Source organism: Haplochromis burtoni, unplaced genomic scaffold (assembly GCF_018398535.1).
Source record: "Haplochromis burtoni strain Fernald_Lab_line unplaced genomic scaffold, NCSU_Asbu1 Contig_13, whole genome shotgun sequence".
NCBI classification, from domain to species: Eukaryota; Metazoa; Chordata; class Actinopteri; order Cichliformes; family Cichlidae; genus Haplochromis; species Haplochromis burtoni.
The window spans coordinates 2885730-2910647 of NW_024582374.1; the positions used below are offsets into that span (position 1 = coordinate 2885730).

Consider the following 24918-nt stretch of genomic DNA (forward strand, 5'->3'; position numbering starts at 1 on the left):
TGCATAACATGAAGTGCTCTATATGCTTGAGGCCTAAAAAGGATTTGAGCACATTTTTGAGATTTTGTAAATCATTAAATGAGTATATGAAGAAACAAAATACTTTCTCTCTTCTTTCACTTTCTATCAAGTCAAAAAAAACCCCTCAGTATTAACATTATGTTACACAGATGTTTTGTTTCATGGCCAATGTTTTCTTTGGGTAGAAATGACCATGGAAGGACATAAAGAAGCATTTCACAGGGGTTACAAAGGACAAGCTGAAACTGAAATGGAAGAGTAGCTTCTTTGCCCGCGTGTGCAGTAGCTTTGTGATTTAGACGTTTCTCACACTTGAAGCTGCATCACACTAGCTGATTATCATACTTGAATCCCTAATATGTAGCTGCGAGGACGCTTTTATAGCTAAATGATTGTTCCTCCTTTCACATTCCACCGATTCCATCGAGATCATACTTTGAAAACCTGAATATGAATTTACACCATCTGGAGCAAAGCAGAAGAGGTTCATTACAAGAAAATCTTGTTCTCTTTGCAGGTTGACCATAAACGCAGAGTGCCAGCTGCAGCTGCACAACTTTCCAATGGATGAACATTCATGTCCGCTCATCTTCTCCAGCTGTGAGTACGCTGTGTTCAGTGCAGTGTTCATCTTCTTCTGTATCTTCCATGTTTATGAGAAGTACAGGATGTATTTTACTCCTCTGCATTTTCAAATTATGTGCATTGTTTCACCATGAGCAGAGCTATACGGGTCACACAGGATCCATATGATCCTGCTTTGTATACTGGGATATATTAACATGTGTTAATACATAAATTGAACAAACACGGAGAACAATTAAGACCAAAAATGACCTAGGTATAACAAAGACTTTTACATGTCTGCATCCAGTGGCCTATTGCGTTAAATCTTCCTGTACATATCACCTTTCCAAAAAGCAGTTGTTCTGTTCAGTTAGTAGTTTTGTTTTGGGGCATTTATTTCTTACAGTTAATGTAAAGGATGTAGTTTACTTCAAGGAAGAACCATAAAACCACCAAACGATTAGTTTGGTAGGTCGAACCTTGGCAGCGCCAGTCTATATGCCAAAGTATCGTTGGGTAAGAAACTGAATTCAATGATGTTTTCATTGAATTGTGAGTATTAGATAAAAAGCACTTATGTGTAGGAAAAAGAGCTTGTGTGGATGGGTAAATGAGGCAAGTTGTATAAAGTGTTTTGAGAGGCATTATATAAGAACCAGAATGTGGGAACATTCCTGACTCTACAAAGGCTTTAAAACTTTGGCAGAGCAGATGCGTTCGTCCACCTGGAAAAACTGTATTAACTGATTACTCTATGTGTGTGAAAGAGATTATGAAGACCCATGTCACATGTCCCAGAATTGTTGTGCTGTTGTCCAAATGGTTACCACAACTCTTTAATTTAATTAGGTATTTCTGAGAGGCAGCAGGTTTTATCCTCAGCTTTTCATTTCAGTGTGGTTATAAGTAGTCATGGCAACATTTGAGCAACATCTCTTTGGGTAAGCTCATACAGAAGTGCCTGGACATTTTAAAGAAAATAAGCATGCCATAAAGCAGGGGTCAGCAAGCTTTAACACTCAAAGAGCCATTTGCACCTGGTTTCCACGCAAAAGAAAACACTGTGAGCCGCAAATACTTTTTGACATCTAAAATCAAGATAACACTGTATATATTGTTTTTTACCTTTATGCTTTGTGTGAACAACTAAGGTGTGTTGCTTATGAAATCCATGAAGTGCTACAGAGAAAATTACATTTTATTTATGTAATTAACACATTTTGAACTCTTAAAGAAATATAACAAAAGGAAAGACACCCAGCTGAACTAAAACGATCCATGTAGCAAATAAAAACTGTTGTGAGCCGCCACCCTTATATCGCCTTTGGGCTTTTGGAGCCTTGACCTGGCTTTTAAAAAAATAATTGGAAAAAAAGCACTCTGCTGCTGAAAAAAGAAAAATAGATATTTGCAAAATTCTGCCTAAATATGTATTTTACCTGGTTAATGTGTGTGGCGGGGCGTGGTCTAGGAGGACGTACCTGAGTGGCACCCGCAATCACGTCTTTTATGATGTTTTGGGCCTTTTTAAAACAGTGGGCATTGTGTAGAACTTCCAGTGTGGGGAGAGGGCAGCCAGTGATCTTTTGGGCGGTGTTAATGATCCCTTGGAGTGCTTTCCTCTGAGCCCCTGTGCAGCTAGTGTACCAAATACATATGCAGTAAGTTAGAACACTCTCAATGGTGGCTCTGTAGAAGGACACCAGCAGTTTCTGTGTGATGTTATTCCTCCTGAGAATTCTCAGGAAGTACAGTCTCTGTTGGGCCTTTTTCAGCAGCTCGGAGGTGTTCACACTCCAGGAAAGGTTCTCCTCTATATTGACTCCCAGGAAGCGGAAGCTTGCCACCCTTTCTACACAGTCCCCATTTATGAATAGTGGTTGGATCTCTGCCTTTTTCCTTCTGAAGATCTATTATGAGTTCTTTGGTTTTTGAAGTGTTGAGGAGGAGGTTATTGGCCTTACACCATGACGTCAGCTGCTCCACCTCGTCTCTGTACGTAGACTCGTCTCCCTTGGAAATGAGCCCCACCACTGTGGTGTCATCTGCAAATTTCACAAAGATGTTGCTGTGGTGGCGAGGAGTGCAGTCGTGTGTGTAGAGAGAGTAGAGCAGTGGACTGAGCACACAGCCCTGGGACAGTGCTGAGACTCAGGGCTGAGGATGTGTGATGGCCAACTCTGACTCTCTGTCTACGGCCCGAGAGGAAGTTGTTGATCCACATTAGTTAAAGTTAAAAAAGATCTAAAATAAATAAAATACACTTCAGCTAAATACTTCTAATTTATTTTCCCCAAGCCACGCGGAGCCGCACTATACGGACTAAAGAGCCGCAGGTTGCCGACCCCTGCCATAAAGCATGGCAGGGCCAAAAATAACAGTTCATCCAAGATTCCATTTGAGGCTGGCTTAAAAGTGAGCAAGTCACCATACACTCCCATGTTGAAAGGTCCAACAGTTTATGAACATAGCTAACCAGTGTTAGCTGATTATTTAGCATAATTTAGTAATTTCTGTCCTCAAAATACTAAAACCGATGCTTTGAAACTGGCAGCCAGAGGGGATGTCACAGTGGCTACATCTATATTTTATTACAGTCTGTGCTTGTGTGTTTTTTGGTGGCTTTTAAACATCTGTTACTTGTAGCAGATCACCCAGTACAGATGTTACGGTCTAGTTTTATACTTCCAGTCATTGGCCACTTGTTTTGTCCACAGGCCAAACTGAAGGATCTTTAAACATTACCGCTTTCACCAGACTAGCATGCCTCAGCTAACAATTACAGCTTCACAAGGATATCATCAGATGGAACAACGATATGATGCTGTGGATGTTTACATCGCAGTTTCCGTCTTGATTTCAGGCTCGCTCCTCCCTTACCATCCAGTAAACCTGGCTCACAGTGAATGTAGAAACGTGTCTAACTTGAAGCTTGAGGTGTCTGTGATGTGTTATTTGCAGTGGACCTTCAGTGGCCTCTCAAATTAGAGGATTGAATTGGTGTGATGAGACCTTGCGCCCTGTGTTACCTATTAGGGTTTAAAATATTCTCGCCGATCTGCCTCGACTGTGGACCCATCCTGCTGTGATCCAATAAACCCACTTTCTTACCAACTGACATTACGCTGGTTTCCATGACGATGTGTCAGTTTTAAGATTAGATTAAGTCAGATTTGCTTATTTTAAAAGCCATCATGCCTCTGGAGGATTAGAATAATCAACACGGCACATGATTCAATGCAGTGCACACAGATGAAGAGAGCAGGATATAGATTCTGTAGCTATTCAGCAAATGAGAAGCAGAAAACATGCAAGGGGTTTCCTCTGATGTCAAGTTTAATCCTAAACTTAAATGTAAACTTCACAGATGTTTTACGGAATGTTTTATAGTCTTTCAACTCGTCGTTCTGATTTTTGTTCAGACCCATCAGCAACCTTTTTTCCAAGCACTCAGGAGGCTGACTTCCTGCTCTTTACAGCCTGTGGAAACAGACAGCAGACACACAGTGAGGAAGTAAATAGTGAGCACAGGGAAGGGCATGTGTAATACCTGTTCCAGGTGGCTGGAAACACAAACTTAACATAACTTTTGTCATAATATTTTGATGTACCTTCATATTTTTAGGGAGTTTGATAGCACCCCATCTAACATATTTTTTAGCTGCTCGTTACTTACTCTAAAGTAAGAAAGGTTAGAATGTGAAACTGTTCATTAATGTTAATGCATAAAGCTGAGCTAAAGACCTAAAGACCTTTTTGACCTGACTTTTATTAGAATTAATATTAATTCTGCTCACACTTTTTACCTTTTTTAAATTACTTATTGTACTTTTTAATCCTCTCAATTATTGTTCTTTTAATTTTTTTATTTGTGTGTGTGTGGTGTGTGTGTGTGTGTGTGTGTGTGTGTGTGTGTGTGTGTGTGTGTGTGTGTGTGTGTGTGTGTGTGTGCGCGCTTGGCTGTTTTGCATATGTTGTTCTGTAAATTACTTTGAGCTGCAAAGCTGTATAAAGAGTACTATCTCATAGACACGTGCTGGATTGATTGAAGTTATGCATTCTTATCACACTAAAACTTTGTATCCAAAAATATTGTTTTCATATATTTTATTCATGTTTTGAATGTTTCTGGTTTGTGCAATATATCAACTATATATAATAGTTTTATTTTCATTAATTACTGAAATAAAGACCCTACACGATTACTGTAGGGTCTTGGTCTTACAATATAAAGCACCTTGAAAAAACTGTTGTTGTGATTTGGCATTATACAAATAAAACTGAATTGAATTTATTAGGTGAGAAAGTTATCAGAGAAAACTGCTCATCAACCTTAAAGTCACCATTAACTTCCTCCATTTGTTTAGTCTCACACTTTTTTCCTAAGAGTTTGTTTTATTGTCCTTTTTTAGTTGACTTCCAAAATCGTGTCCATAAGGAGCTTACACATCCGGCGGATGTACTTATTAGAAATTAGTGTTCACTCTTATTCTGTTGTTATTCTGTTTTTGGTCATTGCCATGCTTTTAACCACTGCACTCTGTTTACCAGCTATTTGATAAATGTGTCTGTAGATCATTGCTCTCCTCAAAAGAATTTATCACTCGGTTCTTCTGCATGTTTTTGTGAGAAATTAACATTTTGGAGGGAATATTGTAACTCCTGGTAATAAAAACTGTTTACTGAGGATATTACATGTTTTCAGATGAGTCCTTCATTTCCAGGTCATTACTGAGAGCTATCCAATTTCCTGCAGTTTTAAATGAGTAGTGTTATTGTATGATCCTGATAATCTCTTTTTCACTGGATTTCCTGCAGAAATGATCACGCAAAGCCACTGACCTATTTTTCTCCTTTGGGAACCTGTGAAACAGCCAGATGCTTCAGGTGCAGCTACTGTGGCTTCATTACAACAGAATTAAACAGAAAAAACAATACCAATGACAAACCTCATTCGTCATTGTCAGCTAATCAGCTTTATAGATCTGCATACTTGCAATTTTACACCAGAGCTCGGGGAAAAATCAATTGTAGAAGAGACTGAGATACCAGCTCCAATTGCAGCAGAGGCAAAAACCACAACACTGTACTTTCAGTCAGGAGCATGGGCTGTATATAGAAAAAATATACAATCTCTGGTAAGGAGCATGACACTTTTACAAATAGGAGTCCTCACTCCCATGTCAAATTTCTAGCATTTTAAAGACAAAATTCCCTCACTGATACTTTTAAATACTAATACTTTGATGGTTTTGTTTATTATTTTTAATAAAGTTCTTTTTCTTAAAGACCAAACCAATATTTTAACAGATTTCCAAAAAGGAATTCAAATAAATATTTCCATGTAAACCTGGAAATGATTCAGAAAATTTGGAGACATTGCTCTTGAACTGGTAACCACCACCAAAATGTCTCCAACCTGACCAAAAGAAGTAACTCTGCGTTCTTTAGGCACCTGTGTAAAGAGCAGCAGTTCTCTGCCTTGTCAATGTCAGAGGTCAGAGGAGAGATGGAGAAAGGCCAGATTGCTGGATTACAGCAGCATCCCACACTGGGTTACACTGCTGTTGGCTAAGAACAGGAAACTGAGCTTACAGTTTACATGGATGCATTAAAAATTGGAAACATTTTGCTTGGTCTGATGAGTCTCGATTTCTCGTAAACATCATGAAAGCATTCGCTCTACCTTGTGTCCAAGGTTCTGGCTGCTGCTCGTGTATCAACTGAGCATCATATAAACACACAGCCTGACTGACTATTGTTGCTGACTGTATCCATCCGTTTATGACCCCAGTGTACCATCTTCTGATGGCTGCTTCCAGCAAGATAACACACCATGTTGCAAAGCTCAAATCATCTCACACTGGTTTCTTGAACGTAGCAGTGACTGAATGACTGTACCCACACTCACAGCCTCCACAGTCATCACAGAAGATTCACATCATACACGTGCAGTCGACAAATCTGCAGCAACTGTGTGATGACAAGAGGGCCAACCCGCTACTAGCAAGGTGTACCAATTAACAGTGTTGGGAAGGCTAGTTTTAAAATGTATTCCACTACAGATTACAAAATACATGCCCCAAAATGTATTTTGTAATGTATTCCGTTACGTTACTCAATGAGAGTAACGTATTCTGAATACTTTGGATTACTTAATATATTATCATGCTTTTTACAACTACATGAATGTACTATTGCTGTGTGATTTCTTACTATTGCTGAAGGTCCGCGGCTCCGAACCGTAGAAAAGGGACCTCTGGCTAATACGTTGGGTTCGTGTTGGGCTCGAAGCCGAAAACTAGCTTTACTTTGTTGTCTGGGTCAACTTTGCTTGCGAGAGACAGAGACAGGCGTTGAAAGGCTGCTCCAACGGAACTTATTGTTTCGGAGGAAAACACGAACACAGTGTACAGTCGAGTCTTAATAGCTTACTTACAACTGGGCTCGTCAGGCACTCTTCTTGGCTGCAGTGGTTATTATTATATTTACATGCTTCCAGCTCCCGTTTCTGCTCAATGACAGCTCGTACTTTTCCACTCTCCTTTTTCTCCCTCCTCGCGCTCACAGACACATAACGGGTATGGCAGTCCATTCTCCCTGCAGCACGGACTACACTGCCCATGAGCTACATTCTTTAGGGCTATGCCTGAAGCATTCTGCCTATTAGCTTAGCACAACAACAACAACAAACGCTCTCTCACCCAGGAAACACACGCGAAGCGTCACCCTGTAACCATGGCAAGAACAACAGAACATAGCTGTCAAACAAAACCCAAACAGTCCTGACCCGCCACAATATGAAACAGGAAAATACCGCCGTGTAATCCATTTATTTCAACAAAGTAACTGTATTCTAAATACCACCTTTTTAAGACGGTAACTGTAACGGAATACAGTTACTCATATTTGTATTTTAAAAGTAACGGCGGTACATGTATTCCGTTACTCCCCAACACTGCCGATTAAAGTGGGTGCTGATACTGATATTATTGATGATATATTACAATGTGAACAGTGAACCCACAGTCATCTAGAAATCCCAGTCTCTGAAAACATGCATATGGATCAATACCTGCTTTTGCTGGTTATGGGATTAATTTGACCAAATAACCACAGATTTAAATTAAACACATTTTTATTTGTTGTTGTTCTTGTCGTGTCATATCTCTCAGATAAATCTGTTACTGTTTGTATGAAACAGCTGACGTCTGAAACAACCGTTCTGCCTCGTGGAGTACCTCAGGGATCTCTTTTGGGTCTGATTCTTTTGCTTTAAATTAGATGGCATATCAGCTTCTTCAGACTTTTCGGTTCAATCATGCTGGTGTCGAAGGCTGAACTTGAGATGAATTTTCATGCTTTTATCTCTTCGTATTTGGAATTTTTGTAACAGTCTTTTTACTTCAGATTTTAAGACTGTGCAGAATCCTGTCACAGAACTTCTAACTGGTGCCAACAGAAGATCACTCACCACTCCAGTTTTGGCTTCTCTTCATGTTTTACCAAACATTTTAGAATTAATTTTAAATTTTTAGTTTTAACTTTTAAGACCTCCATGGTGGATCTCCCCAGTAAATCATGACCTGCTGAAACCTCAGACTTTTTGCTGCTGGCCCCACTAACAGCTCTAAAAGTTGTGGCGATTGGACTTTTCAGGCAGTTTTACCAAGGTTGTAGAATTCTCTTCTGCTCTCTCTACACAGCACAGACTCTACTTCCTCTTTTAAAGAAGCAGCTGAAGATATTTTTATAGAGTCAAGCTTTTAATCAGCCTGTTTTATGTTGAATTATATTATCATTGTTATGATATACTTTTAGCTAACTATTGTAACCTTTCTTGCTGATGTGCATTATATGGATTTTGTTCCCTTGCAGATGCATTACGTATCTTCGAGCCATTACTAATGCTTTATGCAAATCCAGTGTAGGAGGCCATGAATGAAGTTAGTTTGGGTAAAGCGGTGCTCTCAACAGATGTTGTATTCTATACATTTTTAGTTTTACGAAGGGTTTGGTAAATATTTAATGACAGCATTAATGGCGAATGGAAGACTTGTGGAAAATGTTAATAGAAGTCATTCATCAAGCATGTTTGAAAACAATTAGCAGTTCCCTCACGGTTAATGTTTTTTGTTAATTGAAACCCTATTAAATCAAATTGCTGTCAGGCAGGATCATAATTTTGTTAGCCTTTCTACTTAAAATGATTATGTGTGTGTTAAAGATTCAGGCTAGCATGACACCAGAGCAGAAATGGAATCATTAACCCATCGTTAACCTCACATGATCAATTGTAAAAGCGCTTCCAGGCTCTGTGTGCAGCTCGTGAAGGTCAGACGTAACATTTAGATGGACTCACTACCTTATTGAACCAAAGCTTTCATTTAATCTGCTTTATTTTTGCTTCTGTCTTCATGCCAGTCTTTTCATTAGCCAGCATCCACCTTAAGACAAATGTTGCTCCGGGTGGCCCTCGGTCTGTCTGCACAGGGTATCCATCATTAGGATGTGACATGTAGTGCCAAGGGTCACACACACATATGCTCTGTGTAATTGCAGATGGATACCCACAAGATGAAATGATTTACAAGTGGAGGAAGAACTCTGTGGAGGCGGCTGACCAAAAGTCCTGGCGTCTGTACCAGTTTGATTTTATGGGCCTGAGGAACACTACAGACGTCATAAAGACTACAGCAGGTAAAGAAGCACAAATTCATCTGTTTAACATTCGTAAACATTGCTGCTAACAGGCTGGAAATGGGTTGATATTTGGAGTCGGCGCGCATTGAGACGGTGCCGCTTCATTTCCACTCCTTCATTCTTTTATTGTGTAACGATTTGTGTTACGAAATCATGTTTAGCCAAACTGTTTGGAGACTAATTTGGGATATTAGATGACTATCATGCTCAGATAAGAAACGGCAACAATAATAAGAAAATCTGGCAAGAAACAACAGATAAAATATTCACAGGACTTTCACTGCCTTCCACTCCCACTGCGGGATTTCATCCAGTTTGTCAATGAAAAATGACTTCTTTCTGTTTAAACTGCAAAGTCAAACTCTTGCTTTCCCTGGGAGGTCCCTACTAAGATAAATACATATTCATTAGTTAGACCACTTACTGTTATCTTTTTGTTTACACTGAGATTACAAACAGTAAAGGTCCCCAAAATACAGCTCTTTATTTCTCCATCTGTCATTAAATACAGTTCACTGAACGCGTTTTTGCCCAGTGGTTCCCAAAGTGGGTGAAGATGACCATAGGAAAAATATATAATATTATATATAAGTATATAATACATATACTCATCAACTCCTCGTGAAGTGGTAAAGAAACTGAAAAGTCTAACAGGAAATAGAGGCCCTTCACGTTCAAACTAAAATCTACACCTTTTGAAACATGTTGGTTTCAAAGGCACTTTTTCCGTTTCTGGTTTGATTTTTGGTTTTTTGGTTTTCTTTCACAACCAGTTGGTGGTTAGTTGGCAAGTGTTTGCAGACTAATTGGCATCATCTTGCAAACTATAGATAATAGCAATCAATAAAAAGAAGAACGCGCAGCATGTTCCATGAGGATGAAGTAATGCTTCATCAGTATGAGGTCCAGGACACCATTATCACACTTGCATCTAGAAGGTTTCAAAGTATGGCAAACTAGCTACTGTAGCAGCTTATTAATGTTAGTGTGCTTTATTGCCAACGCTTTCGAAGCCACGTCACTATTACTTTTTGTCTTGTGTGCAGTTTGTGTTGTCACCTGCTGACTTGGTGGACTCGGTACTTGAGAGCGTTTGGATTTCCACTGGAAAAAAATCAATTTCCATAACATGTGTTAAACTTCCATAACTTTTTTTTAACTAAAATAAAGAGTCAAGGGGCAACTGCTGTTGTGCATCAGTACCACAGAAAACAGCATTCATGCTGAAACGCATTCACAGGCTTTCAGAGGCGTTGAGGACGCTCTCATCTTTTAAGATTTGTTACAGTCTGCTGACATAATGGCAGTAAAAAAAAAACTTATTTTTTTCATATTCATAAAATTCTTATATATAAAAATGTTTAATTTCAGCCCTACTTGACTTCATTAATGTTGCCAGTTACTGCAGGAACAGTGAACGTCTGTGTCCACAAACAGTTTTTTATTCTTCTCCTTTTTTTTTGACATATTCGATGAAGCTCAGCATTTACACCACTCACACTTCTCACTGCCTGTGTGGTTGGGAGATGAGGCTGATGTCACTAACACGACAGTAAATGAAAACGTTTGGAATTACTTTACCACAGACGCTGATACTAAAATACAGAAAAGCAATTACAGAGTGTAAACGGATGAAAAGGTTTTACAAAAAAAAAAGAAATGACAATGATGTATATGTAGTATCGAAAACGGGTTCTGATGTTATGTCAGCAAATTTCTTTTAGGGTGTAAGTAGTTAACTTCATGGATTATCACTGACTGAAAGCATAACTTTTTCTAATGTATTTTAATGTAATGTAATATTAAACATCGGCTGTAGAGAGAAATAATTTATAAGGGCCCGCATTCACAGGAAGCTGTATGTGATCTGCATAAGGCTGACTCAGCTCTTGTATTTTTAGAAATGCTATACAGTACTGTTCAGAGGTTTTTGGCTCTTAAAATTAAGTAAAAACTCTTCCAAAAGTAAAAATACTTCATACAACATGCAGTAAGCAGAAATAAAATGAGGCAGGTCATTTGTTCCAAGCATCTTGTGGAACTTTCTGCAGCTGTTCCGTGGATTTAGTCTCCGTGTTTTGTGTCTTTGTGTAATCCATATGTAATCTATGTTCGACTCTGTGGTGTTGTATTCAGGGGTCTGTGTGCAGGCAAATAATTCACAAGCAGCTGTGAGACTCTTTTCAAAGGCAAACTGAGGAAAGTTTCATTACTCACTGTAGAAATACCTGAAAGGAAAAATAAATTCTCAATATTCGCTTATCAGATTTCCTCTGGGGGCGTTCATTTATCATCCGAACGAAGCAATTTATAATTCATCTATATATGTGCCAACATAAATTTGATAATTAGTAACAATCTCTCAGAACATTAAACTTTAATGAAAATAAATTAATTGCAAAAACCATCAATAAAGAAATTTTAACTGGAACTGTTGCATTTTATATGACCAGACTTCCATTAACTGTCACATATCTAAATATCCTTACACATGTTCACAGTGATACTGCCCATTGAGGGCAAGGGCAAGCACACTGACTGTGATGCTGGGAAATAGAGGCTCACTGCACAGTGCTGCCTTTATTAGATTCAACAGTAGAATTACCTGATCTTGTTTTTTAATGGCTGACAGATTACATGTTACTCCCTGCTGCCTGCCTGCTGTCTTTAAAGACATGTGATTGCCAGCCAGGTGGAAAACAAAATGAAGATTATGATTGTGGTCTGTCGTTCTCGTGTTACCCTAACTCACAGTTCCACCTGGTTACATGTGCAACAGTATCTTTTCATTTGCCATGTTTAAAAAAAAAAAAGAAAAGAAAAGTTAATACTTGTTACTTTATTGGAATTATTATTTAATAATAAATTAATTATTATTAGTTATTATTCTGTAACATGGCCTGAAATGTCATTATCACATAATTACTCATTAACAGTATAAACTACACACACACAAATAAATATATAAATGAATAAGCCAAAAAAAAAAAAACACTTCAAAGTGATTAATCTGATGTGCAGGTAGAAATGCAGACTACGTTGCTCATCGTCACACACTGGTTTTTGGTCAAGTAGTCAATATTAATCCTACAGGATTTGTGTTGGAGAGCCAGCACTGGTTTTCAGCCATTCTATACTGGGCCATAATTGGACAGATTAGGCAGCCAAACTGTAAAACCAGTATTTAATGCTATAGCAATATAAACATCTGTATACTTAACTTATTTTTACATAATCTGTTCATAACTATTCCACAATTTATACTACCCTTATCTGTATATAATCTACTCTTATAGCATTTTCTGCTCTTGCACTTCTGATTAGATGCAAACTGTATTTCGTTACCCTGTATTTATACATGTGTAATGACAAAGTTGAATCCTAATCCTAATTAGAAATTTATGTTAAAATCATATACAAATAATGTATTACTGCACCAAATCTAAAGGACTGAAGTAAAACCACAGACAGCATACAAGAAATCACATATTGGCTTGTATATCAAGTCTTGTTATGAAGCCTCGATAGCAGCTTTTTAGCCATTGCCATCTTTGCGCTTTTAAACCAGATGTGATAAGGGGAAGGGGAAAGCGGGAAGTCATTAGCCAGTGAGCATACCCTGGATAATCTTCCTCTTGGAATAACCAAAATGTACAAAATGAACTTGATGTTTTAATCAGCATAACCTGATATAAGTTACTGAGCCCATAAACCAGAAACAGTACGTATTTATTTATACAGAAAAGGAAAGTCTTTTTGCAACAACGGATCACGCCCCTCTGGTGGCCTTTAAAATAAATGCGTGTTTAGGGCACTTTTGATATACTTTTTAGACCTTTTTTTTTTAATGCAGTTGAAAAACTGTTTGCACATTTAAACGGAACTTGTGTAACTCGTGTATGATAAGTGACCTTAAAGGTTATTTTATTAATCTTTTTAGCTGCTTCACAGCGAGCTGTTGTCACTCACTGCTGTTTGTTGGTTTGTTTGGGACATTTATGGCAAATGGCCTGTATTTGTATAGTGCTTTACTAGTCCCTAAGAACCCCAAAGTGCTTTACACGTTCAGTCATTCACCCATTCACACACTGGTGATGGCAGCTACATTGTAGCCACAGCCACCCTGGGGCGCACTGACAGAGGCGAGGCTGCCGGACACTGGCGCCACCGGGCCCTCTGACCACCACCAGTAGGCAACCGGTGAAGTGTCTTGCCCAAGGACACAACGACCAAGACTGTCGGAGCCGGGGCTCAAACCGGCAACCTTCCGATTACAAGACGAACTGCCAACTCTTGAGCCACGATCGCCATTTATGTACTTATTTAAATGGTAACAATGCAGGGATTGCAAAAAAAAAAAAAAAGAAAGAAGAAGAAGACATTTGTGGACTTTTCCACAATCTTTGTTTCAGCTTGCATTCTTTGGCCAGATTTACTAATGCCCTGCCCCAGCACAAACTAGGGTTTGGCATAAAAAAAGTGTTTTCTATTTACAGAGTGCAGTAACAAGTGTATGGGAAGTCACAGTTTCACAACTGACCCTGTTGCATGAAATTCCTTCTGAAGTCGCAACATATAGGGGGGAGAATATTTAAATAAAGCTTGTAAACTTATTTACCAAAGGTTTGCGATATGTAGTTAATGGTTAATTGCACCAGTATTTAACAAGTCTTATTTTTTGCACTTTATATCGAAATGAAAAGAACCACCCCATTGTGTGGAATTTTTTACATGATCAGAACAACTGATTGAACCATCCAGAAGTTTCACATGGTTGTTATTTTCACACACAGGCGACTACGTGGTGATGACCGTGTACTTTGACCTGAGCAGAAGAATGGGCTACTTCACCATCCAGACATACATCCCCTGCATCCTCACTGTGGTTTTGTCCTGGGTGTCCTTCTGGATTAAAAAAGATGCCACTCCAGCCAGAACAGCTTTAGGTACAGTGAACTGATGACACCTGAGGGTCTGTCTTTAAAGGAACAGTACTGCACCGCATTAAATACATGGAAATAATACAGGAAGCATTACTTCAACATCCCACTTACAAGATTTAAGTTTGCACTTTTTAGTTATGTGTTTTTGAGGATTCATCTTTATGTGCTTCTCAGATATTTGTCACTAAAATCACTCCATCTGTCTGCTCTTTTGTGTTTTTCTCTTTCGTGCATGCTTTCTGTTGTTGTGCAGTCCTGTGGAACATTTTTTGTGAAGGTAACAATTTTTATTTTCTCTCTTTTTCTCCATTATTCACATCTGAGTGAGGAAATATTGACCCAGCCTTGAGTTAAAGGATTGGATAAAATGCTGAGTTTAACCACTAAAATTTCAAATTTATAAGCCCTCTAAATGTAGCTGTGTAAGCTGTTTTTACCACTGTTGTGTGAAATTATATTTTTGCTGATGAATGTGCTGTTATTGGAGCTAAAAAGGAAAATGCTACAGCTCGGTGTCACAAGGCTCCCTGTATCGCCCACCATCACCGTGTTCGATACTGTTCGCTCACACAGAGTTAGAAAATGAACGAGTGCTTTTAATCTGTCATCTTTGCTCTAAAGCATGCCGATCAATCGCTTGCAAGTCGGGAAGAAGAATGAAGATAATGAATGGATCTTAGATGTAAGCTGATTGTAAATGTATCTGGCAAGCCAGGCCAGTGTGGGAGTAAAGATAAAGCCCCTTTAGGACTCAGTCAAGGTCAGAAAACCTTTCAGCTGACTTACACACTTACACTTCTAACTTTGTTTGGTAGCATGCTTATACTCTATGAACATTTCTTTACAGAACCTCATAGTTTCACACTTTAAGCTGTCAGTAAAAAGTAAAATGCCTCTGAGACGTTCCTCTCATCCAGCCTGCTTTTCATGCTGTTGTTTAGAGGAAAAACTCTGTGTCACAGCAACAGCAGAAGTCAGGTAAGAGTAATCACTGTGGCAAGCAAAGGCTAAAGGAAAAGTGCGAGATGTCCGCCTAAAATAGATGGGGCCAGCCTGTTACCATAGGAACCTCAGTGAAACAGTAACGGATGTTTTTTTTTTTTTTCCTTTAAAGGCATCTCTTTAAAGCTCACAGAGAAGCGAGATTGGCGAGCGAACAAATGAAATTATTCAGAGATGCTGGAGGGATAGAGGTCTTCATTATATCTAATTAATTCATCGTTTGTCACATAAATGACACATTTGGCTTCTAACACGACTAAATAGCACAAGCAAAATAAAATAAAGGCCTACTGTAACTAATTTAATACAGAGCGACCCCACGACAATTAATAGGAAAATATGAATTAATACAACATAAGAAATAACTGTGTGTTTGAAGGACTGCACGTAAATACGCTTCTGTAATTTTTACATGGGATGAATTCCCACACGTGTTGCTCATTATCACTCTTCATGCCCATCAGTCGCATCAAACCCCAAACACAAGTGTTGTTGGTGGTGCTGACAAAGGATATGTTAATCAAAAACATTCGCGTGATCAGTCACCTACTTTGTCACTTTTTTTGTTTTTACGTGCTATTAGTATGATTGCTCATGATTATTATTATTTATAATACAGAGGAGGTACAGGGGTTAGGAGAGTCTCCTCACAACACGAGGTTCCTGAGTTGGAACTCTCCATGTGCAGTCTGCACGTTCTCCTGGCGTCCTCCCACAGGCCAAAGACATGCATGTTAGATAAATTGGTGATTCTGAATTGGATGTGAATGGTTCACAAGTCCCTTTGTTAACCTTGTGATAGATAGACTGGTAAACGGGTTGTACACCTCTCACCTGGTGACAGCTGGGATACGCTCCAGCCCCAACCCACCCACACCTGCCTTACACCCCATAAATCGAGATGGAGCTAGGAAAATATACAGAACTAAAACAGAGGATGAACTGAGAGGCCTGTTTTGAACACGCACAGCTACTCTAGAGTCCAAAACTAAATATGTGGAGCTGGTGATCAGCACTGAAAGGCAACTTTAACGAATGGGTAAATGGGTTCTTTGCTTGTGGTGATCTGTTGTGTTTAAAGCAACAGTATCACTGATCTCTTCACTGCGACTACCTTGTCTTTGTGTACTCATCGGGGTTTTCAGTGCTGCACTTTCATTGAAATGAAACCATCAGTGTTCTCTTGCGTCTCAGCGTCTAATGTGATCATAAAGGATCTCGAGGCAATCACCTCACAGATGTGTCGATATTTATGTCGATGAGAATCTCTCGGCTGTGTAATCCTCGTCCTGCCTGGCTTTTGCCGGACTGTCTGAGACACTGAACACGCAATGCTTTTTTGTGTTGTTTTTCCACAGATATTATTATAATTCTGCATCACCAGCTCAAGTGTCCGTAGAGATTTTAATGTCGGCATTGTGTCACTTTATATTGATGTGGTTAGCAAGCGCAAACAACAAAACTCAGTTTGGACCAAAGTCACATTCCAAGTGGAAACCGATCCAAAAAACTTGTGTTTGACTGAGACGACTTTTGTTTGTCCTTCAGGTATAACCACAGTTCTGACCATGACCACTCTCAGTACTGTGGCCAGGACATCACTGCCCAGAGTGTCTTATGTCACCGCCATGGACCTTTTTGTCACCGTCTGCTTCCTGTTTGTCTTTGCTGCTCTGATGGAGTACGCTACGTTAAATTACTACTCGTACAGCGTTCGAAGACCCAGCTACATGGAACCGAAAAGACTGGTGAGCTAGTTTGTGCATTTCAAACAGATGTGTTAAATAGTCTCACTGAGTTAGGTCGGTGAACTCTGAGGAAAACGGTAAAATTTATGCACAGGATTATTGTCACATGTTAGAAAAGTAGTTTTTTTTCTGATAGTGCTTCAGTTCTGTTATCAAAGGATTGAAGTAAGAAAAGTGCTCAGAGATGAGATGATGTGATGGTGCCTTATCTACGCGCTTTGATGGGACCATCACTATTTTACAGGACAGGCGGGCCATCAAATACAGCGAGAACAGAGTCTACCTCATGTCCTGTGCTCTCATCTTACACTTAGTGTCGCACATGAAAATGTTTCCAGACACTGTTAGTGGACACACAACAGACTCAGATGTTCTTTTACTTCGTCCACTCATGTCAGCAAAGTATCTACAAAGGGTTAGGGTTAGGTCTAGCTTCTTTTATCAGCATCATGATTGCAGTGTGAAAACGTTCCCTGTCAGATTTTTAGACATCATTTCTGACAGCTTGCAGATTAATCAACAGGTGGAAAGCTGTTGAATTTTACTCTTTCATTTTGCTTCAAAGTTTCCTTGCAGGGGAGGTTATTATGAACGATTATTTAAAAAAAAATAGATATAAAGACATTTTAATTCGGGCTTTAAGAGGCTACTGCCCGTGTTATGGCAAAAATGATTTACTGCCACTGCTACACTCACTATTTCCCTCATGTCTGGAGAACATGTAGATATTAGACATGTTAAGAGTTTGTCTAGACTGAGCTGCCCTAACAAGGGTACAAAAACACACAGTTGAAAAACATAATCAATGGATATAAAGACGTAAGTTATTCTCCCTCAGAATACTTTAATCTTACTGAGACTAAATGGCTACAAATTGGACCTCAGATCTGTAACCATCAAACCTTCTGGACAATGTTCTGCTTTAAGAAAAAAAAAACTTCTAATGTGATGGGGGGAAAGCATTTGGTACTCAAAAGACTTCTTGTATTTTCAGAACTACTCAGTCCTCGATGTGAGACCTCCTCCACACACAGTCATCGCTTTAAACAACTCCATGTACTGGCAGGAATTTGAAGACCCTTGTGTCTACGAGTGTCTGGACGGAAAAGACTGCCAGAGCTTCTTCTGCTGTTTCGAGGAGTGTAAAGAAGGCGGTTGGAGGAGAGGCCGCGTCCACATAGATGTACATGAACTGGACGCATACTCCCGCGTTTTTTTTCCCACCTCCTTCTTACTCTTCAACATCGTCTACTGGGTAGGCTATCTCTACCTTTAGCACACTGAGGGTGCCTGCTTGGTTTCAGGAGATGGACAGTGCAGCTTAACAGAGGTAATTCAATCTGAATAAAAGGTAACACCAAATAAACTCTTTCCTGTGGACCCTGAAGAAGTTACCTGGAGATGAAAACACAGTCAGGAGGACTGTGTGTTTGTGGTGTGTGTGTGTGTGTGTGTGTGTCTGTGTGTGTGTGTGCAGCCCTGTGCCTGGCAGAGATTTCAGCCTCAGTGGCTTCAGGTATGAGAATACATCACAATAGTGACTCTCTTCATATGCTGTACACAGAGGGATGTCAGGATGGACAGTGCACTAACGACGACTTGAAGACGAAGAAGAAAATGTGTCCCAGACTCCTCAGTCAGGAGGATGGCTTGTGTTGTAGGGAATGCTTTTATCCAGTCATCAGTCAGATCCAGATGATGAAAATCCAAGGATGTTCAAACCACTCATAGTGCCTTCCTCTGGAGGGGTAGATACTATCTGCTACAATAATCAGGGAATAATGATTTATTAAGAAAAATAGAAGAGCCTGGCTTTGACTGATTATGGCTATTCTCATTCAGAACCCCATTTAAAAAATGGCCATTTCTTGGAAAACACAAAGGATTATTAGATTCTTATCACTTCATTATGACTTTCAGCCACTAGACACGGCTCATCCCTCCTTCGTCACAACACTTTGAGTTCTCTGTATGTTATAAAGATCAGGCTGGTAAAAGGACGATTCAAATGAACTTGACAGCCAAGATAACAGCGTGTGCTTTACTGGTATATTTTTAATACATTTTATGGTGTTAAACCAATTCTTTCAATGGTTCTTTATACTGTTTGTGTTACTATAGTAACAAGTCAAACTGTGGGTTTTACTTATTCTACACCCAGAGGGGAGAGGAAAATTAAATTACTGAAGAAAAGTCTGTCTTTGGCACAAAAGACCAGCCAAAAGAGATCAACAACCACATGTATGCGCTTATGAAAAAAATACTTTCCTTTGAAAGCTGTGCTTTTTCTATATTCTGCGAAATACACCTGTTGAATTCCTTGTATTAGATAAGAAGACTTCTTCCAGGACCTATATATGAATTTAGAGCTCACAGCTGGATCGTTTAGCTTAGCATAAAGACTATCGTCTTGGAGTTTATGAATTTTTCCTCCCTGCAATTTGGTTTTTGCACATACGAGAATAAGTCTACTCTGCTTCACTTAGTTTGGCAGGACCAACATCAGTCACACCAATAAATCTGTAGGAACATGACAAAGATGTGGCTTCAGTTAAAATTATCCCATTTAACTCTAGAACACTAATGTGCAGTTTTGTAACATTATATTTAAGTATAAAACATACTTTCCATCAAAATATATTAAAGTACAACAATACATAACAAATTGAAGTACTCTTCTTTTATTTCCCCTATGATCTAATGAAATAAAACGGCTCTAGAATTAGTCAAAAATTTAGGAATCATTAAAAAAAATGAATTAAAAAAATACAAATAATGGAACTGGGAGCTTGTTTTTCGGTCCACCCAGTCCTGAGACATGTGAGCCTTGTCTGGTGAAGGCACAGTCTCCCTGCATTACAGAAAACAGTGAGCGAGAGAAACACAAAAGCACTTATTCTGAGAGGAGAAAATGATCTGCTTAATATTAATTTTTTTTACCATAAAAATTCTATTGGACATTACCACTAAATGATATTTATTCATTGTGTGAGTTAAAATCACCCAACATTAGTGTTCTAAGGTTGACTTTAAATACATATTCCTGGTACAAAATAAAGTATGTCATAAAAAAGTAAAACTTCATCAACTTTTAATGCAAGAAGGATCTAATAAAGCTATGCCAGCTCCAGATTAATAATATGCAGTTATTAACACAAATAACATTTATAATATCCAGGGATGCTAGGCCTGACCTAGACTCATTTTAAGTTCCCACCAAAACAATAAAAACCAGCTTCCCTCTTATCTAATAAAAACCCAGAGACAGCACAGACAAAATATACAAGACTGCAACCTACCAAACAGTAGCATAAAGCATATAACAATAACATAAAAGAGCTTAAATAATACAGCAGGTCGGGTTATAACAGGCCAAACGAAACCCAGAACCTGCTTCAATCAATCATCTAACTCTGGACACGGAGGCAAAATATTCTAGAATGTGTAATTTTTTCTTTAAAAGAAACCTTAGCAGTGAGTTGTTGTTGATCAGTGTGAGTCACACATATGGAATGAACCTGAAGTTTTCTTTTACATTTGCAGTAAGATGTGGAGGCTTTGGAGGTGGAAAATTTTGGGGTTAAATGTATTTACAGGCAGCAGGCGCAACAAAACTGTTTATGTCTACCAGCTGGATTGTCACAGATTGGGCTCCTTTGAGATGAAACACCCTGGGAGCCGAGGCAGCCATGCTTATAATGGAAGTGTTCTTTTTCTACATGAGCATATTCACACCGTGTATTGGCGTCACACAGCAGCCACTTCTTAGCGCACACTAGATAAAGTAACTAGGCAAAGAATAGTGTTTGTTCTGCTGTTTAACTAATGCCTAGGTTCAATATAATGGGTGTCACTGGTACATAATTGTAGGCACAAATACAATAATCCTGCTTATTACAATCACCAATCTCTGTTTGCATGCAATAAACAGTTACAATTACGCTGAAGAGGCTATGTTAGAAATAGAGTTATAGTTTTAATATGGACTGTTTGTATCATAATTTGATTTCCGTGTTTCCACCTGGCATTAGCGACCGTTGAATTGCCTTAGTGTAGCCCACCCTGAGCTGAGACGAACACCAGAAAGACGTATTTACCTCTGATAAATAACCTCAGCGTGGTGAAGACCTCACTTCAGCAACGGTTACTCCTTTGCTTTTGGCAGTAAACCAAGTCGGAACTTTTTATATCCCTTTTTCAGCTTTTTTCTTTTAATTATATTTGCTATGTTTGTGCCAAATATTTCACACAGGTGCCCTCTCATTTGTTTATTCAGACACGCCTGAGCAACCCTAAAATGGTTATTTTAATGTTTTAATACTGAGGAAACAGCACGGTGTGGTATGCTGGAAAAACACTCTACCGGGGTTGACACTGAGTTATGGTACAGGAACGCATACGTGAATAATGAATTCAGAGCTTTTCTTATTTCTTTATTTGCATCAGTTTAATTAAATGACATCTTAAATGGGAAATGTCAACTTGCAAAAGAATATTTAAAGAACATTTTCAGGATTTCCACACAGAAAAAGGGTAAACTATGTCAAGAATGGTGTAAAGTGCCGCCCACTATGCCAGCAGCTAAAATGAATGAAAATGAAAATGTTGGTGTGCGTGTTTCTTCAACAAACACAAAATGCTGAAAGCAGTTCTTTTGATCTCTTTATTTCTCAACTTGAACAGCCACGTATCATTTCCTCTGTCCTAATTTGGGGGCAAAAATGTACTTTTATGATCCATGTTTGTGTTAGCGGAGCTGCCCAGATGTGACAGTGCCCCGACTCCCTTCTGCTGACACATGAAGGGCGATGCAATAAGATTTTCTGAGTGGTGCTCTACCTTACACTCTTACACTACATTATCATGTAAAGATGAAAAACAAACAAACACATGCTTCAGTTCTTGCTTCTTGGAGGCCTCGCTTTGCTTTTGTCAAACAGATGATTGAAAAAAAGGCGGAAATGTAAAGGGGATCTCACGCTAGTTCTGTTTCACCGGCAGAATCACCAGGATTCACCAGTCGGTCAGTTTGTAACCTGCCAGATGAGATCTGCCTGTTCATGGACTCTCCACGCTTTGTATTATCAGGCAACAGAAACTAAAACAACAGAAACAGACATCCAAGTGGTATCATTTAACTCACTAACAGGTCAAACGTTACTGTGAGCTTGGCTCTGTATGATGTTCGGACGTTTCTGTAGGGTTTGTGTATTGCTACTTATGTCAGAGCTCATCTCTGGACTTTACATAAACATGGAAGATGTTCTTTAAACTGTAAATGTGAAGCCAAAATACTGGCAGAGCCATCTTGTACTGATCATTTGTAACTGTGCAGTAATGACCTGGGTCTGGAAAACATGACAGTTTACAATTAACACAGAATATTTCATATTTTTATCATTTCTAGTGAAAAATATTCTTAGGACGCAAGTAAGTTTCTGGCTGCACTGAGTCACTGAGCTCTTAGGTCACTAGGTATAATATTAACAGTAACTTAGTTAACCTTCAATGTATGAACGTATGAGCTCGTATGTCTGCCATCACCCATTGGATAGTGAAGCCTCGATCGAAGCTTTTTTTTTTAAAATAGCAGATGTCAAAAGTCAGACATTTACAGTTACAGGCAAATGATAAATTGTCACATTAAAATGCAGTCTATTGTTTTGGTGACTCACATTTTGATGGCTTGATTTTGGCAGTGTGGACATCAAACTTGTTTTTGGAGAAGAAGTGTACAAAGCCGGAAGAGAGGGTAGAGTGCAGAGTTATCAGTTAACACTATAAAATACTACAATTTTACCTACCAAATCGGGAGCGCAGAGATTTTGGGCAATCTCTTTGAAATTTTCCTTAAAAACGCACAAACATGCTATAGAGGTCTAACTCAGTGGCTGAAATTGGCTGAGGTGAAATCTAGCAGATATCTAGTGGCAAAATCAGCAACCACCAGCCACTCAAAGCAGCCACACACCTAATAATGTACAACTTCAAGCCTTAATTAAAAAAACAAGAACAACTCCACTGCAATTATTATGGAACAATAGCAGCTGCTTAAGCCAGGTTGGCTGTAAACACGTTTATTTCTGCAGTAAAGCTGCCCAAAACAAACCTCATGTGGAAGAATGGAGAATATGACAGAAAACACGTTGTTTGGCTCATGTATGAATTAAACTCCAGCTGGCCGTGTCACCACTGAGACAATTGAGATATTTTGGCTTCACTTCTGAAGAATTGTCTACCATCAAGAAATTCTTTTTTTTTTTTTCATGATATACATGATAAAACACTTATGAGTCTCCATGAGGCACAAAGCTATGATTTTATTGAGCATAATGAAAACTAATATCCGGTCGTTAAGTCTGACGTCACTAGCCGTGTCTGGGCCTAAACTCCGCTGCAGGTCCATATTTCAAACGATCACTATGGCATTACTGAGAGTTGAAAAACTGTCTAAAGTCTTTCATCTTTAATAAAATGATCAGCGTTCTGCTCTACCAGGTGTAACAATTGAGTTTAACATCCAGGCATCCATGAAAACGGAATTTATGACATTTAATGGAGTTAGAAGTTAGCAGGGAGTTAGCTCGCTAGCTTCTATTTAAATACAATATAGCATGTCCTGACTGCGGGGTTTTGGAAACAAATTAAAACGTACAGCTCTGTTATCACTTCCAACATAAATGAAGACAGAAAACTAAACAGCGGTGATGTTTGTAGGGTTACTGAAGTTTGGCTAGCTGGTATATAATGATGTGCTACGTGACCGCTAGCGACACAGCTATGTTAGCATAATCTAAACAAGATAACTTTTTTTCCACTCGATAAAAGTTAGCGTGAGTGTTCTCGGGGGTCAGGAACAAATGTAATCGCATGGCAGGATGCTGTAAAAGGACCAAACTTCAGCCAGGAGAACAACTGAGATAATCCATCCACAATACGAGGTTAGTCATTCATATACTGCTGCATGGGCTGGGCTGTAGTTACATCCTAAGGTTTTAAAAACTGAGCTTAAATAAATGATTAGCGGTAATAAAAAACATTAAACATCTTAACAACACAAAAGCCATATTAAACGCAGACTACTTTAGGCCCGGAAGTAGGATTCGTCAAGTCATCACTTAACGACCGGATAGTGTGCCTTTTTAAATTGAGACGTCATTTTCCACTGACTCTACCGTGTGCTCTCTCCAGTGGCATTTGAAAAATTCTAATTTCTACCATCAATGTCATATTTTCTAGTTTTCCATGGACAGCCCACATTATTTGGTATTAACTTTTGAGCCTGCTGGAAAGGAAAGGGGTAAACACAGGGAGAGCTACAGGCTGTGATTTGATGCCGGGCCAGTACTGGCATGTGTGTGACTCCACACTGAACCGGTGAACCAGCTCTGGGCTCTGTGTCATCTGAGGATGAGCAGGTCTCAGGCAGATGGGGAGGCTGAGCTGGTGACAGACAGTCAGACAGGAAACGTATCCGTCACCAATGTGCTGGGAAAGCTCTCGCAAAGAAAGCTGTGTCAAAATCTTTGCAGTATCGGTGCAGCTTTGATGAGCTGAAGTATATCAAACCACCGAACTTACATTCAGAGTATTGTTGCGACAAACAAGCCAAAGACATTTCTGTTTCATATTCTTCTCCGACGGCTGAAATAATGCTCAAGGAAGCTGGACTTTTTTTTTTCTTTTTTGATAAATGCTTTCCATGTGCTCAGTGCAGTACAGTGAAGTGTCATTGGAATGAAATCTATGAGTGTAACAGTAATAATTAGCCTATAAGTGCTCTGAGGTGGTCTGTGTCTTTTTTTCAGTTCGTCCACAGCTGTATGATTTGCAGCAGAAACCCCACTAACAGCTTCTGTAATTGCTGAAGAGGCTTCCGTCTCTGCTGATGTACACAGTGTTTTTTCTACCACAAGCTTTCATTTACAGCCATG

General features: G+C 39.1%; 1 protein-coding gene across 1 annotated transcript in view; it reads left to right on the top strand.

Moving 5' to 3' along the window:
- LOC102313823 (gamma-aminobutyric acid type A receptor subunit gamma3) overlaps nucleotides 1-23258 on the top strand; it is a 72652-nt gene extending 49394 nt beyond the window's left edge. Inside the window, exons 5-9 of the mRNA XM_014332826.2 lie at nucleotides 539-621; nucleotides 9151-9288; nucleotides 14085-14237; nucleotides 16785-16984; nucleotides 17979-23258. Coding sequence (XP_014188312.1) covers nucleotides 539-621; nucleotides 9151-9288; nucleotides 14085-14237; nucleotides 16785-16984; nucleotides 17979-18260 — 856 coding nt within the window. The 3' untranslated portion in view covers nucleotides 18261-23258. The remainder of the gene's footprint in view (nucleotides 1-538; nucleotides 622-9150; nucleotides 9289-14084; nucleotides 14238-16784; nucleotides 16985-17978) is intronic.
- The last annotated feature ends 1660 nt before the right edge of the window (nucleotides 23259-24918 follow it).